General features: G+C 40.9%; 1 protein-coding gene across 5 annotated transcripts in view; it reads right to left on the bottom strand.

Annotated features, from left to right (window-relative positions):
• Positions 1-16172, bottom strand: part of KCNQ5 (potassium voltage-gated channel subfamily Q member 5) — a gene marked incomplete at its 5' end in the record, with an annotated part of 518709 nt that extends 502537 nt beyond the window's left edge. For all 5 annotated transcript variants that reach the window (XM_081094504.1, XM_081094506.1, XM_081094508.1 and 2 more), the window contains one exon: positions 15766-16172. In XM_081094504.1, the coding sequence (XP_080950630.1) occupies positions 15766-16172 (407 nt within the window). The remainder of the gene's footprint in view (positions 1-15765) is intronic.
• Between the last annotated feature and the right edge of the window lie 366 nt (positions 16173-16538).

The raw sequence follows: 16538 nt of genomic DNA, 5'->3' as shown, positions 1-16538 counted from the left end.
TTAGGGATCACAAGGAACAACCATTCTTACACCTGCTGGCCTTCCCTTTACTCTGAAGTGCCACTCTCTAGTTGAAAAAAAGAGTCATGTTCACAAGCCTGAAGAGAGTTAATAAAAAATCAAATGGGAAGGAGTATTTCTACAATGTTCCAAGAACACGGTTTGTGGTGGGCACTCAAGTACTGAATAAATGAAAGAAAGAATACATAAGTGAATGGATGAATTCTAAGCCCCATGGAAGGCTGGGTATAATATTTTCCTTCCATGTACTAGAATAAAAAAGTTAATAATATTAGAAACTTAGAGTGTTTACTGAAAATAAACAGGCATTTCACTTGATTAAAAAACAACAACACACCTTTAGATTACATTATTGTTCATAAGCCATTTTAGGGAGGAAAAAAATAACACCCCCAAAGTATTATAAAGAAGCATCAGTTTCTTTTATATTTTTGAAAATACTTTGGAGCAAATTAAACATACTCAGAATGTTTTATTAACTAGAACATTTAGTTTAACTAGTTTAATTACTACTCTTTGAAAATTACTATGATCAGTGGGAACTCCTGTGTTTGGTCTCTGTGTGGGAATGCCCTGAGCAGAATGCCCGCCCACCTGCACAGGCAGCTGGACACCCAACTCCAGACTTTCTCAAGGGTTCTTGAGAACTGACATTCAGCATTTCTCTATATGGTGATCCTGGAGTTTACCTTGTAAATCCCTTCAATAGGAGCAATAGCTAAATGCCACTGGAAAAGGGCCAATCTTTGCTTTTATCCTAAGTCAGTTCAGAGAGATGTTTTTTGTAGTTCAGTAGATGATAAATTAATATCCTTCTTGAGAGAACAGGCTGCATTTTATTTCCATTCAGCCCTGTAGTTCCTACTCAGGGCCTTACCCATAGCATGAGGTCAGGTACTGAACAAACATTGAAGAATTATTTCTTAATTTTGCAAATCAGAAATCTGAGAAATGTATCCAGTGACTCAAAACACAGAGAGAAGTATCTAAATTTTCAACTCCACCCAGTCCTAGATTCAATCAGGTGTGAGAAAACAGGTTTAGAGAAATGGATTCCCTAAACTTGGTTACCATTCTATAAATGGTTAAGGAAATCGCATTCAAAAGTCTATGCTTTGGAAAAATACAGGTAATTTCCTAACCTATATGCAGTCTTAAGACAATTGCATTTTGAGCCCATGCTTTAATCTCCCAATTAAATAGGAAAACTGCAGCTCGTTGCTGCCAAATTATAGATCTATTCCTTGGCTCACTAAGTAAGAAAACTCATAATGACTATTAACAGTCAATGAAAGAAAAAAATTAAAAATATAGTTTTATTGATTTTAGAGAGAGGAGGGGAGAGAGATAAAGTGAGATAGATTCATGGATGAGAGAGAAACATCAATAGGCTGTTTCCTGCATGCCCCCTACTGGGGATAGAGCTCAAAACCCTGGCATGTGCCCTGATCTGGAATTGAACAGGGACCTCCTGGTTCATGAGCCAACGCTCAACCACTGAGCAACATTGGCCGGGCTCTGAGATAAATATTTTTAAGTTAACTACTTTTACCTAGGTTACAAATATATTTAGACTTCTTTAATGTGCCTTTTTCTATAAGAATTCCATCTAGAATAAAAATAATTTCTAATGTATTTACCAACTGTATATAGTAGTCAACTTCTAAAATGTAAAGTATGACCTTTTACAAATTATTCACTGAATATCTGAGTATCCCCAGATTTCAAAAGTAATAGATAGATATTTAAAAACCTGAGAGCAATTTTAAGCCTCACTTTCTTATTTTCTAAGAAATCTGAGCCTAACTAAAACCCCAAGAAAAGTTCTCTACTCACCATCTTTCTAGAGGCCTCTGTTAATTACTGCAGTGTGATATGTAAATTAGGTGGCCCGGTCTACTTATGCAGTGCAGTCTTGGAGCTTACAAGCAATTACAGGGTCAATGCATCTCTTGATTAAGAGCAGACAGCTTTAAGAGGAAGAGAAATCAAATTATACAACATGGTTAAAAGAAATGAAGAGAAACACCATTCCAGAAAGGCAGATGCAAAGAGAAGAAGGAAGAAACAACAACTAGCAGTGATTTAATTGGGGGGAGGGAGTACAACAGGACAAGTGGGAGACAGAAAGGGAGAAATATCTAGAAAAAAATGTATATGTGGGAGGAGAGACAAAGAAGAAATGTATTTATATTAGTGTGATAAACACACACACACACACACACACACACACACGAGTATTTTATTTATTCATTTAAAGAAATAAAATCAACTTGAAGCAAATGGTTCTATATTCAGCCATTATGAAACTTAAATGAAGCAATTGCTGGTATTTTTTTTAAGTGAATTGTAGGTATTCTGCAATGAAAGTATAAATTAGAAATTTAACATTCACAGGAAATGGTATTAAGAAGCTATTATAGCAGTTAGGGACTGCAATGCAAGTTGCTCTACAATTTAAACTAGGAGAATTTAAGGAAATTCTTGTTTGGAAAAAAAGTTATAGCATTTAAATAGTCTCCCTGGTAGCAATACGCTAGGTGAATTTTGATTAAAAACAAAGAATAAAAACTGTGACTTGACGACATAGAAGATACAAGAAAAGAGAGCATTTTGATTTCTTTAGGTGCAATTTTTTTGTAAAGAATTAGATAAATGATTCAATTAAAAGACAATGCAAAAATGTAATTAAAAGCTAAAATATATGGTGCAAATAATAAACACTATGGGAGGCAAATAAAGCTATGGAAATAGGCCAGAGCTACCAGGGAAAACTTAATGGAAAAATTAGGATTAAAAACATATGGGAGAGAAACCAAGATGGCGGCATAGGTAAACACCGGAGATTGCTGCCTCGTACAACCACTTCAGAAATACAACTAAAAGACGGAATGGACATCACCCAGAACCACAGGAAGGCTGGCTGAGTGGAAATTCTACAACTAGAAGGAAAGAGAAAAGCATACCGAGACTCAGAGGAGGTGCGGTGTGGAAGTAAAATACTAAGGTGCGGAGGTGCATGCGGAGCGGGCTGGCAGCTGAGGGCGCGGTTGTCTTTTTCAATCGGGAGGGAGTCTCAGGCTCTGAGCTCCAGCTCCGGGTGAGTCTCTGGGGACCCAGATTCAAACGGGAGAAGCAGGACTGTCTGGTATCAGTGGGAACTGGAGGGCAGCTTTCTCTCCGAGGTACTTGCAGCAATTGCTGGGACACTGAGAAGCAGAGCCTCTGAAGTCAGGACTGAGAGCAGCCATAACTGCTCACTCTGCCCGCCCTGTTGATCCCCTGGGACCTGCCACGCCCAAGCCTTGCACAGAGGCATTTGCTGGATAGCCTCAGGCAGAGGCTAGATTAGCACCTCCCTAGAGATCAGGACAGAGTTCTCCCACTGCAGACACAGCTGATTCTCACAGCCAATTGGTCTGGAGGTCAAATCCCACCCAGTGTTACCTACAACAATCAAGGCTTAACTACAACAAGACTGTGCACAAAGACCACAAGGGGGTGCACCAAGAAAGCATAAAAAATGTGTAGACAAAGAAACAGGACACAACTGACAGAAATGGAGGAAAGCAAACTGCTGGATATAGAGTTCAAAACCACACTTTTAAGGTGTTTCAAGAACTGTCTAGAAGCTGCCGATAAATTTAGTAAGGCCCTCGAAAAGACTGGTGAGACCGCCATTAAATGTAGTGAGATCCTCAAGAAATCTAGTGAGACCCTCGATGTTGTGATAAAGGACCAACTAGAAATTAAGCATACACTGACTGAAATAAAGAATACTATACAGACTCCCAACAGCAGACTAGAGGATCGCAAGAATCAAGTCAAAGATTTGAAATACGAAGAAGCAAAAAACACCCAACCAGAAAAGCAAAATGAAAAAAGAATCCAAAAAATACGAAGATAGTGTAAGGAGCCTCTGGGACAGCTTCAAGAGTACCAACATCCAAATTATAGGGGTGCCAGAAGAAGAGAGAGAGCAAGATATTGAAAACCTATTTGAAGAAATAATGACAGAAAGCTTCCCCTGCCTGGTGAAAGAAATAGACTTACAAGTCCAGGAAGTGCAGAGAACCCCAAACAAAAGGAATCCAAAGAGGACCACACCAAGACACATCATCATTAAAATGCCAAGAGCAAAAGACAAAGAGAGACTCTTAAAAGCAGCAAGAGAAAGAAAGTCAGTTACATACAAGGGAGTACCCATACGACTGTCAGCTGATTTCTCAACAGAAACTTTGCAGGCCAGAAGAGAGTGGCAAGAAATATTCAAAGTGATGAATGCCAGAACCTACAACCAAGATTACTTTATCCAGCAAAGCTATCATTCAGAATTGAAGGTCAGATAGAGAGCTTCACAGATAAGGAAAAGCTAAAGGAGTTCATCACCACCAAACCAGTATTATATGAAATGCTGAAAGGTATCCTTAAGAAGAGGAAGAAGAAGAAAAAGGTAAAGATACAAATTATGAAAAACAAATACACATCTATCAACAAGTGAATCTAAAAATCAAAGGAATACATAATCTGATGAACAGAATGAACTTGTGATTATAATAGAATCGGGGACATAGAAAAGGAATGGACTGACTATTCTTGGTGGGGAAAGGGATGTGGGGGATGTGGGAAGAGACTGGACAAAAATCACGCACCTATGAATGAGGACAGTGGGTGGGGAGTAAGGGCAGAGGGTGGGGTGGGAACTGGGTGGAGGGGAGTTGTGGGGGGGAAAAAGAGGAAGAAATGTAATAATCTGAACAATAAAGATTTAATTAAAAAAAAGAAAAATTAGAGCATGAGCTGATTAGAACTTGAAGACAGAAACAAACAGTCCTAATACTACAAAGTTATACCTAATTTTTTGGTACTAGGTCATAAGAGATTTTAACTATCATTCATTTTTTTCAACAAATATTTACCATGCATATACAGTAGGTGCTTGAACAACATTGTCATTCTATATATATAAAAGTCTAAGTGACCGTTACAATGGGACAATCGGTCACTATGATGTGCACTGACCACCAGGGGGCAGACATTTAATGAAGGAGTTGCCCACAGGCCTTGATCACCAATGGGCAACTCCTACATTAAACGTCTACCCCCTATTGCCCTCTATCTTTACATAGTTTTATCTCTTGTCTCTACTTTTTTACGTTTTAAATCTTCATCGATAGCTGCTAGACATTTATAGTTGGAAGTCCCACAGTCACCGAAAGCTCAGCATCTCCAAAGCTAAACTCATTTTATCATCCCCATTATCTTAATCTTAGTTAATGGCTCCATTATCTAGCCAACTACCCAAACCAGGAATAGGGAAATAACAACTCTGTCCCTCTTCCTCAGCTTCCACATTCATTTATTTATTAATACATTTCAATTCTATTGCCATAGTTTTTTCCATCTATACTATCATTGTTTCAGTCTAAGTCCTAATTATGTCTTTTCTAAGTTGGAACAACAGTTTAAAAATTGATCTCCTACCTCCAGTTTGTTCCCTTCATGCCATCATTCATAGCATAGCTGGCAGAGTATCAATCTAAAATGGAAATTCAATTGCATTATTATCTGCCTAAACCCCACCTACCTCAAAGACTGTCTATCATCTACAAGATAAAATCCTGGAACTCTAACATAGCAGTATAGCCCTCTACCACAATACCTGTATTTTTCTTTCCATTTTTAATAACAGCTACCATGTTATGTGTAATTATATACATATATATGTATATATATAAAATATTGTGATACCTTGATGTAATACTATTATTCCTATTTTACAAATTAATGGATGGTATTGGAAGCAATTTGCTCATGCTCATCAAATTGATAAAGGTAAAGTTGATCATTGAATTCAAATCTAATCATCTTCCCCAGTGGAATTTCTTTGAAGTCAAGGTCTACATCACTCCCTTTTTTGAACCACTAGCCTCTAGCCCATTAACTGGTACACATATGGCTGTTAATTAAATATTAAAATCAAATGACTGTTTAAAAGAGAGAAATTATAACATGATCATTATAAAAGGTCATCCTGACTGAAGAAGGAATAGAGAGTCTAGAATTACCTCACAGGCACTATAAATGGAAATAAACACTTTGGCTAAGTTTCTAAAAAGTGTGTGTCTTCATATATTCTTAAATTTAAATATATTTCAGATTATAATATAATCTCCACATTATCAAGAATAACTTTAAGATTCTTTTTATTTTTAAACAAGAGGTCCGGTGCACGAATTTGTGAACATTGAAAGAAAATTAATTAGAAGAAATATTTTAATATCGCTATTCGCCCTTTCTCTACAAAAGAAGTGTCAACCAAATTCACAATTGACAATGACAGATCGAAACACACATGTGCAATTGGCACCAGTGAGAGCTTTATATATATAGACTTGCTTAATTAGACCTGCTTTCTGATTTAGCTAAACTTTTTCCAGCTCAGTGAAGCACCCCAATTTCTCTTCAGGTAATTGTCAGCAACACAGCATAAATATCAACATGAAGCAGATTATTATTGTAGATCACACAGGGAGAACAAAGGGTAAAATATTTAACTGCAGCAGTGTTTGACTATATTCTACACAGTGAGAAAACCTGAAGTCATTTTCAAGGTCCACCATTTCTTCTTTTCAGTCCAGTCAAGTTTCTAAACTGTCTAAATCTCTGTTTTTCTGGCTAATGAAAAGAAAATAGGATTCCACTGAGTCTCCTATGTAGCTACTCCAGGACTTCTGTGAGGATTAAATGAGATGAGGCACGGGGAAATGCTTCATAGACATTTGGTTAAAGTGTAAAATGTTTGCATTTGGCTATAAAGTAAGTCGTGTTCCTGGTCTGAAGAAACTGCAAGAAGGCTAGTTGCTAAGGAGAGGAAGCCGGGAGTTGCTACGTGATGTCATTACCTGGAGCCCATAGCGACTGTTTCTGGGCTGGGCTGGGCTATGGGCCGCATTTTGCCCACAGGGTCCCAGCAGCATTGGCTGCAATTTGGTGGGCTGTCACTCCAGGGTGGTAGCAGGGCCTGTCTAAACTTTTAAGTTTAGAAATAGAGACTTTGGTAACATTTAGGAAACTCATTCTGACAAACTGATAAGAAAGGATCAAAGGATCATCTGATATCTGAGGCACATCAAAAAATTTCAATAATTATTAAAATATGCAGTTGTGTGGCAATCCCAGGTTGCAACCAAATACCATTTCAAATAGAATACTTATAAACAGTTGAAGAAAAAGGAAATTAAAATGTAAACATCTATAAAGCATTAAACATAACTATGAACTATGGCTATTCAACAATTGGACTTTAAGTAGTTTCACACCACTGAGCTGGGATAAAACATGCTCTCTTGGCATATTCATCTGCCAAAATAGCCATTTGCAATTAAAAATTAAAACTGGCACCATTTCTTCAGAAGCAATAATCAAAAGGTGCAGGCTATCTTCCTTGTTTATAGTGTTTCTTGTATCAAGACTTCATTCCATTTTGAAATAGTCTTTTCTTATGTTTTATTTCTTTTAGGTAATCATATTCCCAATACTAATATTTTAACACTTTTCAACATTTATAATTATATGTTCCTCCAATACTATAGCATTGTTTAAATTTCTAGAAACAGGTTTGAAGGGTACATGGAACATTTTGCTAACAGGCTATAAAGCAGTATAATTTATATAAAGGCCCCTCTACGTTAAAAGAAATCAGTGATTTTTAAGGTATGCAAAAGCAAAAATGAAATGTGAACAATTTCTATAGACTTAATTCAGAATAGAATGTATATGTAAATAGTCAAGTTATTCATTGAGTCTAATTGAGTCTGGACACAGAGAGTGGTCAACAGAGCAAAATTGTATCTTCTACCAGGAAACCAGTAGTACATTTTGGAGATTTGGAGTATCAGTAAGTGAAACAATCTGTATGCATGGGGGGATCTTCTATGTGGCAGACATCATTCTGGGTGCTGATGATATTGCAGAGAACAAGATGGAGAGAGCCCTTGACTTTGAGGAACTGGGTAGAGGTAGGCAATAATAAACAGTTTCCTCCTCCAAGCAGATGAGTGATGTGTTTTGTTGAACTCTCTTTTAGAAAGATCAATTGGGCTACTATGTGGCATAGACCTCTCCAGGAGTTAGAAGTAAAGTTAAAATGACCAATTAGGAGGTGGCTCTGAAGCTCGGAGATTAAGGAAGAGAAATGATAAAAAATTAAAAATTTTAAAAAAGGGCAAAGGCCAACAGACATGTGAAAAGATGCAAATTAAAATGACAATGAGATGTCATCTCATACCTGCCCGAATGGCTACCATTAATAAATCAACAAACAGGGGCTAGCAAGGATGCAGAGAAAAGGGAACCCTAGTACATTGCTGGTAGAAATGCAGACTGGTGCAGCCACTGTTGAAAACAGTATGTAGTTTTCTCAAAAAATTAAAAATGGAACTCCCATTTGACCCATTGATCCTACTTCTAGGAATATATCCCAAGAATCCTGAAACACCAATCAGAAAGAATATGTGCACCCCTATGTTCATAACAGTTTATTTACAGTAGTTAAGATCTGGAAATAGTCCAGGTGCCCATCAGTATATAAGTGGATAAAAAAAAAACTGTGGTACATTTACACAATGGAATACTATGCAGCTATAAAAAGAAGGATCTCTTACCTTTTGAGACAGCATGGATGGACTGGAGATTATTATGCTAAGGGAAATGATCCAGTCAGAGAAAGATAATTATCACATGATCTCACTTATATATGTGGAATCTAATGAACAAAATAAACTGATGAACAAAATTGGTCCAGAGAAGTGGAGGCATGGAACAGACTGACAGATCTCAGATTGGAGGGAGGAGGGATGGGAAGAGAGTAACCAAAGAACTAAGATGCATATATGCATAGCCCATAGACATAGACAACAGAGTGGTGAAGGCCTGGGGTGGGGCAGGGGCTGGGTGGAGGTGGAGAAAGGGAGGGAAAATAGGGGACATCTGTAATACTGTCAACAAGTAAAAAAATATAAAAATAAAAATCAGCAATAACCTTACCACCCAAATAAAATCAATTCCCTGTTAGTATATGTCCCAGGCTTAAAAAAAAATCAGATATCTCCATATTACAAATACTCCCCCTAATGATAGTATTTAGGTAATCCACAATATCCTCTATCATCTTGGATGGACCATGGACACTATTGTACCCATTTCACAGATAAAGATTTGGAGACTCAAAAGGGTGAAACGACTTATTCCAAATCACAAAGCTAATTAGTGGGAAAGTGCGGTGCAAAGAAATTGCTCTTCTACTGCTAGCCCCATACATTTTTCCTCTTAATTCTATCAGTATATTCCAAGAAAAATAAAAAACTCTTGGTAGTTCCTTCAGTTTTTGTTCATTCAGAAATCCCCCTATGGAAAACTTCCAGGGAAAATTATTTACTTACTCATTAAGCAAGCATTTATTGAAACTATACAATATACAATGCATCATGCTAGGTGCTTGGGATTCAGACACAAGTATATTTTCTGTGTGGGGAGCTCACCTTCCAGTGGGAGAGACAGACAATGCCAACACAGTGGAGCAAGCACCATCATGACATTCATAGAGTGCCATGGAACCTGAGACAAGGGGTACCTAAATCATTCTGGCAGGCAGGGAGAGATGCCCAATCGGAAGTGATCTTCAATTGTGTTTTGAAGAAATAGTAGGAGCTGGGCAGCCAGAGTGCAAGAAGTGGGACGTGTCTAAGACAGTGGTCGGCAACCTGCGGCCCCTTGAGTGTGGCTCTTCCACAAAATACCACGTGTGGGCGTGCACGTACAGTGCAATTGAAACTTCGTGGCCACACTCAAGGGGCCAAAGAGCCGCATGTGGCTCGCGAGCCGCAGGTTGCCGACCACTGGTCTAAGAGAACAGCATGAGTAAAGACATGGCAGGGAAGCACAGGACAGTAAGTCTGAGGCTCAGGGTATAAATTACAGACGAGGCGAGAAAGATGGGCAGAGGCCATGTCATGAAAGGTCTTGTGAGCTATTCCAAGAAATTTGGAGTTAACTTACACTATTGTTTCTCTCTCCTAAGTCTTAAGGTCCTCAGTCCACTTAGATCACATTTGTGACCCTCAGTATTCCCCCTGAAGTTTCTGTAGCAAAGGCCATCAGTCACCTCCTTCATGACCAATCCAATGACATCTTCCTCGCCTCTTCTAGTCCTTTCTACAGCACTGGAAAGTGAAGACTACAATCTCCCTCCTCTGCTTTTGTGAAAATAAGGTCTCCTGACTTTTTCTTTGGCCTTTTGGTTGCTCTGTCACATTTTTCTGTGAAGTCTTAGTCTTCCATTCCCTGCTCCATGGTGGTATTCCCCAGACTCTGTCCTCCACCATGTCCAGATCTTACTCTGCATCCCTGAACTATCTCACTCATTCTACCCACTGCCTTAACTACCACAGAATTGCTAGAGGCTTCCAAACATGAATGTCTAATGTAGACATCTATATTAAGATCTTTATTTGTAAATGCATGCATTCATTCAAAAATATTTTATTGAGTGCTCTCTACTTATCAAAAATACAGTGGGGCCTTGACTTACGAGTGTCCCGACTAACAAGTTTTTCGAGATACGTGCCATCTCTCGGCCGATTTTTTGCTTTGAGTTGCGAGCTAAAATTCAGGTTACGAGCCAGCTTCAGATACCCCACCGCTAGTTGGCACAGCAAACGTCACAGTGAACACCGCAACATCAGCCCAGCATCACGTGTCTCACTCTTTCACTTTATGATTTGACATACGAGTGATTTGAGTTACAAGCTCTGTCACGGAACAAATTAAACTCGTAAGTCAAGGCCCCACTGTAGTTCTAGATGTAAGAGACCAAATGTACCTGGTTCACAGTTGTGCTTTTACCACTTAAAATCTCCACCTAAATGTCTTACAAACATCTGAAACCCATCAAGTCCAAATCTAAACTCATTATATTGTCTTAAAAATGTGCCCCTCGCCCTGTGTCCCAAATAGTACTGGTTTGGGGTACCTTCATTCTCCATATCACCCAAATCAGAATCATCTTTCTCACATTACACATCAGATTGGTGAAAACAATCTGCCAATTCTACCTACTTAACATTTCTCTAATTAAACTCTTTCTTCTTGCCTTCACAGTTGCTGCCCAAGTTCCTTAGGTAATCATCTCTCAGCTTTTTTGAACAGTTCATGACACATAGATAGTCAGACATTTGTAGAATGAATTTATAGATTAAATAATACAAGAATGAATGGAAAACTTGGACAACCGCTATCATCTTTTTCCAAGCCATACTGACTTCATTTTTTGTTGTTAATCCTCACCCACGAATATTTTTTTCCATTGATTTTTAGAGAGTGGGGGGAAGGAGGGAGGAGGGAGAGAGGGAGGGAGAGAGGGAGAGAGAGAGAGAGAGAGAGAGAGAGAGATGAGAAAATTGGTTGCCTCCTGCATTTGCCCCATCTGGGGGCCAGGGATTGAACCTGCAACCCAAGTATGTGCCCTTGACCGGGAATCGAACCCGAGATAGGCCAATACTCTAATTACTTAGCAGGTCCAGTCAGGGCCATACTGACTTCATTTTACACCCTTTGATCCATTTACTGAACCAATGAAAGACAGATCTTTCCAAAATTTGTATCTGATTACATCATTCCTTTGATTATCACCATTCAATGACCATTACTGCCAGGATAAAGACCAGATTCCATGGCCAGCATCTGAGGCCATCCAAGTTCAAGTTCTCTACTCTCTTTTCTTGTCACTGCCCTTATCCTGAAAATACTTAACAGTATCTAGAATTACTATGTTGATTCACAATTCCATTTTTATGCCCAAGCTGTTTTCTCTACCAGGATTGCTCATTTTCCCTTGCTTTTACCACTTGAAAATTAACTACTCATTTGTCAAAACAGTTCACTCCTCACTTCCTCTTTGAAGCCTGTACTTAACTTTCTGTCTTCATTTCTACTTCCCTCTCTTTTCCCTTGAGACTTTGTACTTATTTCTATAATAACTCAGATAATGTTGTTTCATAATTGTTCACAAATTTCTAGTCATTCCATTGTATAGTCATTTTGCTCCTTGAGATTGAAGGCCTTTGCCTTATTAATTGGAAATTAGCAAACAGCAGGCACTAACATGTTTACAGATGGATAAACGAATGAATGAATGAGTACATGGTGAAGTGTCATGAAAATATTTTAATCAAGGGAATGATATGATGAGGTTTTCATTTTAGGGAGAACATTGTGGTGTTAAAATAAAGCTGAAAGGCTGAGAACAAAAGCTAGATGATTAAGTAGGAGAATATCACATATAATCCAATGGAGAAACATTGAGAAACAACAAGAGTTAGTGGCAGTCATGAAGGAAAAAAGGGAACAGATTTGAAAAAATATTTGGAAAGTGAACACATAGAATTTAATGATCATTTGAATGGCCATTAGGAGCAAGTATGAGAAAAATGAAGGCATCAAGGATGACTTCCAGGTTCCTAGCTTGGGTGACTAGACTATTTTTCTAGTTTAAAATATCTATAAATTCCGATCCATTACATTACACCAGACAAAAATACACTGTACAAAGCGATGAATTACATGTATCTGCCACAGTTTCCCATGCTACTTCTGAAAACCGCATTTGATGCACAAGTGCAAATCATGTGTTCCTCTACTACCACCATTATTGTAAACTTTTCCTAAAAAGAGGGGGGATTAAAAATAGACAGACAACATTCAAAGAATTATGTCCCTTCATAGTTGAACAGCTTGTCTATTAAGCAAAGAACAGGTGAAGACAGTAAACACCAGGAAACATAGTTGTCTGGTAAATCTTAAAGAACAGTAAGGGAATGGACTTTCTAATCTCCACCAATTTATAAAGATTGGAAGCAAGTATCTGAAGTAAATCATCTCTTGTTCTTGCCAGTGATCTCATCAGGAGGCTAGGATATATATATATACTTTACACCACATATTATACCATTAAAGATACCTTTATAATAATAATTTTTGCATAATTAACCATATTCTTTTTTATCTGAAATAGAACTTTAAACACACTTTTCTTGCTTCTTGGCAGTGAAAACTTGGGTCTACCAAGTGAATCCATCCCCGAAGTACCTCATTAATCACAGTGCCCTTGTTCTTGGCAAGAGCCTTAATGTGCTACAAAAACTGTTATTAAAGTAAGATTTGGGGATTCCCAGGCTGGCAGGGAATTAGTTAGTTACACCCCTCTAGAAATAATTTTCTTATAATTTCCTTTATTATTAATAGTCTTGTTAGACTCACAGCTCAAACTAACTTTCCTTTATTCATTTAACATCCAACTATTCTAAAGCTCATTTAAAATCATAAGCAGCAATTGCCAAAGATGGCCTGTACCCCAGGGTTGGCTGTAGTTGCACAATCTCCTAGGAAATGACACTATTCATTGTGTTAATGTGGACCTAGCACCTCTATCTAAATGCTCAAGCATTATAATTTCAGACTCCAGAAACGTAAAATACAAAGCTTCACATTAGCATATTGTACTGAAAACTACATCATTTATTTCATATCTACCACTGAAGACATGGATAGACTGATTAAGCCGAGGGAACTGAGAATTATCCAAACTTGAACCTCTTGAAAAAATCATTTGTCAAAATTTAGAAATTCTGTAAGGCCATAGAAACCTGTTAAACATGAACATACTGGGGGTGGGTGGGGGGCGGGATGTTGTACCCATTTCAGGTTCAAGGGCAACACATAGGACATATAAAGTGTCAGCACCAACAAAGTTTGTCTCTAACCCTCTGGGAATATACAATGTATAATTTATCCCAAATTAAAGGCCACGAAAGGCATCATAATGTAAATTTCAAAGCTATAAATATTTTAAGCATACTCTTTTTTAAAAAAGTCATTATCCATACAGTATATATTTTGCTGCCAAATGGAGTGCAGATCATTATTGCTGAATGTTTTAGTAGATCCTGACAGGTCAAAATTATTTATCAGGCTCATTAGGTAATAGGATTAATTATATATCACCTTGGAGGGGGTGAACATAAAAAACATCAGTAATGTTTCTCTCTGTCTATCATTTATTAAAGTAACCACATCTAAATCGATGTGAATCTTACACAAGTGAATAATAAATGTTATGGCTTTTGATGTAATAATAATACAACACAACGATCTCCTTGTATACATTGTAAGATGGAAAGTTGGCTGGAATATTCTACCTAATGTTACATGTTCACATCAATCCGGGACTGTAAAATTTTCCAGACACCAGAGCCCCACAGATTGTAGACTCCACCAATTTCCTGACTCTTACGTGGTCAAATTCCAGGTTCACCTATTTACAAAACCAGCTCCTTCTTGCATGAGACTTCAAAAGAAATTTCAATCCGGGCCAATCCTCCATCCCAGGTGAAAGCTATGTTTGGATGGCAGGCCTCATTTCTAAAAGAAACCTCGTTCACGTTTTCAAAAAAAACGGATTTACTAGGAAACAAGGAAGTATCAGTGGCTGCAACTTTCTCTACTGGTCTCCTAAGGCTGACGTCTTTATATTTTATTTTAACATAAAAAGACAAGAAAAAAAAGGAACTAAAAAGAGAGGAGAATAAGAAAAAGAAGAAAAAAGAATGAAAAGAGAGTAATGGCATAAAACTACCTTAAAATGTCCAGCTAAACCTAACTCTAACAGGAGACTGAATGAATGGACGTTGTGGGAAAAACAGTAGTAAACTTTAAAGCCACTGAAAGGTTTTAAATGCCTAAGGGAAAAATAAACATTTGCTTCCAATCATTTTCTCATTAAGCATTCTCTGCTAGATGGCGAAGGCTTACTTAACACACACACACTTGGACTCAGCGCCACAAATGCCCACTTAACCCACTGGCTGATCCCTGTCCTGGGCGGCCCATTGCGCGCCGGCTACTGCACGTCGGCCGGGGCTCCCGCGTCCCAGGCTCCCCCGTGGCCTCCCCCACTTTCTTGGGAGCATCACCGGGTCCGGCCCTGCTCGCCTCGTCTAGACCTGAGCCACCTCGGTGGCAGGAAGGGCTACAGGCACTGACAGATTTTCCGTTGGTGGTGGCTGAGGTGGTGGCGAGGCGTGTTTCCGGGCGCACTGAGAACCGAGCTGCTCTCCCCACCGAGCCGCCGCTTCCCCAGCTCGCCCCCAGGACTCTCTCCACCCGACGTACCCCGCCGCCACCTCCTAACCTCGCCAGTCAACTCTCAACAAGCCTCCCTCGGGCACACGTCCTCCCTGGGCATTTCCCAGCTCCCAGGCGCCCCGCTCCGTGGGAGTTTATCCGGTGGAGTTTACGTCTCCCGGGACCTAATCGCTCCCAATTAACCGCGCGGCTCAGGTCCCACGTCCGCCTGGCTCCCGTCTTTGGTGCCTCAAGCTGCCCAACAGCTTATTGGGTGTGCGCGGAGACAGGGTTCGGTTCGGGGAGGCGGGAGAGGTGGGGCTGCGGGAGGTGGAAGGCTCTACGAGGAAGACCACAAACACGTGCAAAGAAATAAAAGCCACCACGTGTGCGCGCGAGCGTGAGTGTGTGTGAGTGTGAGTGTGTGTGTGTGTGTGTGTGTGTGTGTCTGCACGCGCGCGCACCGGGCCAGGGCGTGGGCGCGGAGCGCGTCCCAGGGGACCAGGCACACCGGCCCCCCGAGGCGGGCGTGGCAGGGGGCGCGCGTGGGGCGCGGGTACTCACACGAACGCGTGGTAGATGAACGCCCAGCCGCGGGGTCTCTCCAGCACGTTGTACAGGTAGTTCTGCACCCTCCGGTACTTGACGTTGCGCCGGCAGCTCTGGCTACTGGAGTACGAGAGCGGCTTCCCCAGCAGGCTCATCCGGGCCCCCTGCTTGCCCCGGCGGCTCTCTCTCAGGCCGCCGCCGCCGCTGCCGCCGCCGCCGCCGAGCGCGGCCGCGCGGGTGCCCAGCAGCAGCAGGCCGTCGCCCCTGGCGGCCGCCGAGTTCAGCAGCACCCTGCCCCGGCCCGACTCCACATCCTTCATGCCGCTGCCCAGGCGCCCCCCGCCCGCTGCCGCCGCCGCGCCGCTCTTCACCCAGAGCCCGGCGGCGCCGCCCTCCTCTCCTCCCGCGTGGTGGCGGGGCATGGCATCACCACGGGCACCGCGAGGGGGGCGCCAGCGCCTGCGGCGGGGGCAGCGGCCTCATGCGCGCGGGCGGGTTTCAAGGAGGAAGCCGCGGCGGACCTGGGCCCTCGGGCCCTCGACCTGGGGGTTGGGGGAGGGGGGCGGAGGGGAAGCCAGAAGCTTAGCAAACCGCCGGGGCTTCGGGACTAGGGTGCAAGGGGTGTGCGGAGGAGGAAGAAGAGTTCCAATTTCTAGCAGCCTTGAGCTTCGAATTCGCAATCCGGACCTGTTTGGGGCATCACTTGGAGGGTTTCTCTCGCTCCCTGGGATTCCCGCGGCTACCACTCCCTCCTTCCGAAGTGTCCCCGAGGCTGGAACGGGTGGTGC

Source organism: Myotis nattereri (genome assembly GCF_964212035.1).
Source record: "Myotis nattereri genome assembly, chromosome: 6".
Taxonomy (NCBI): Eukaryota; Metazoa; Chordata; class Mammalia; order Chiroptera; family Vespertilionidae; genus Myotis; species Myotis nattereri.
This window is presented reverse-complemented; position numbering and strand designations above follow the sequence as displayed.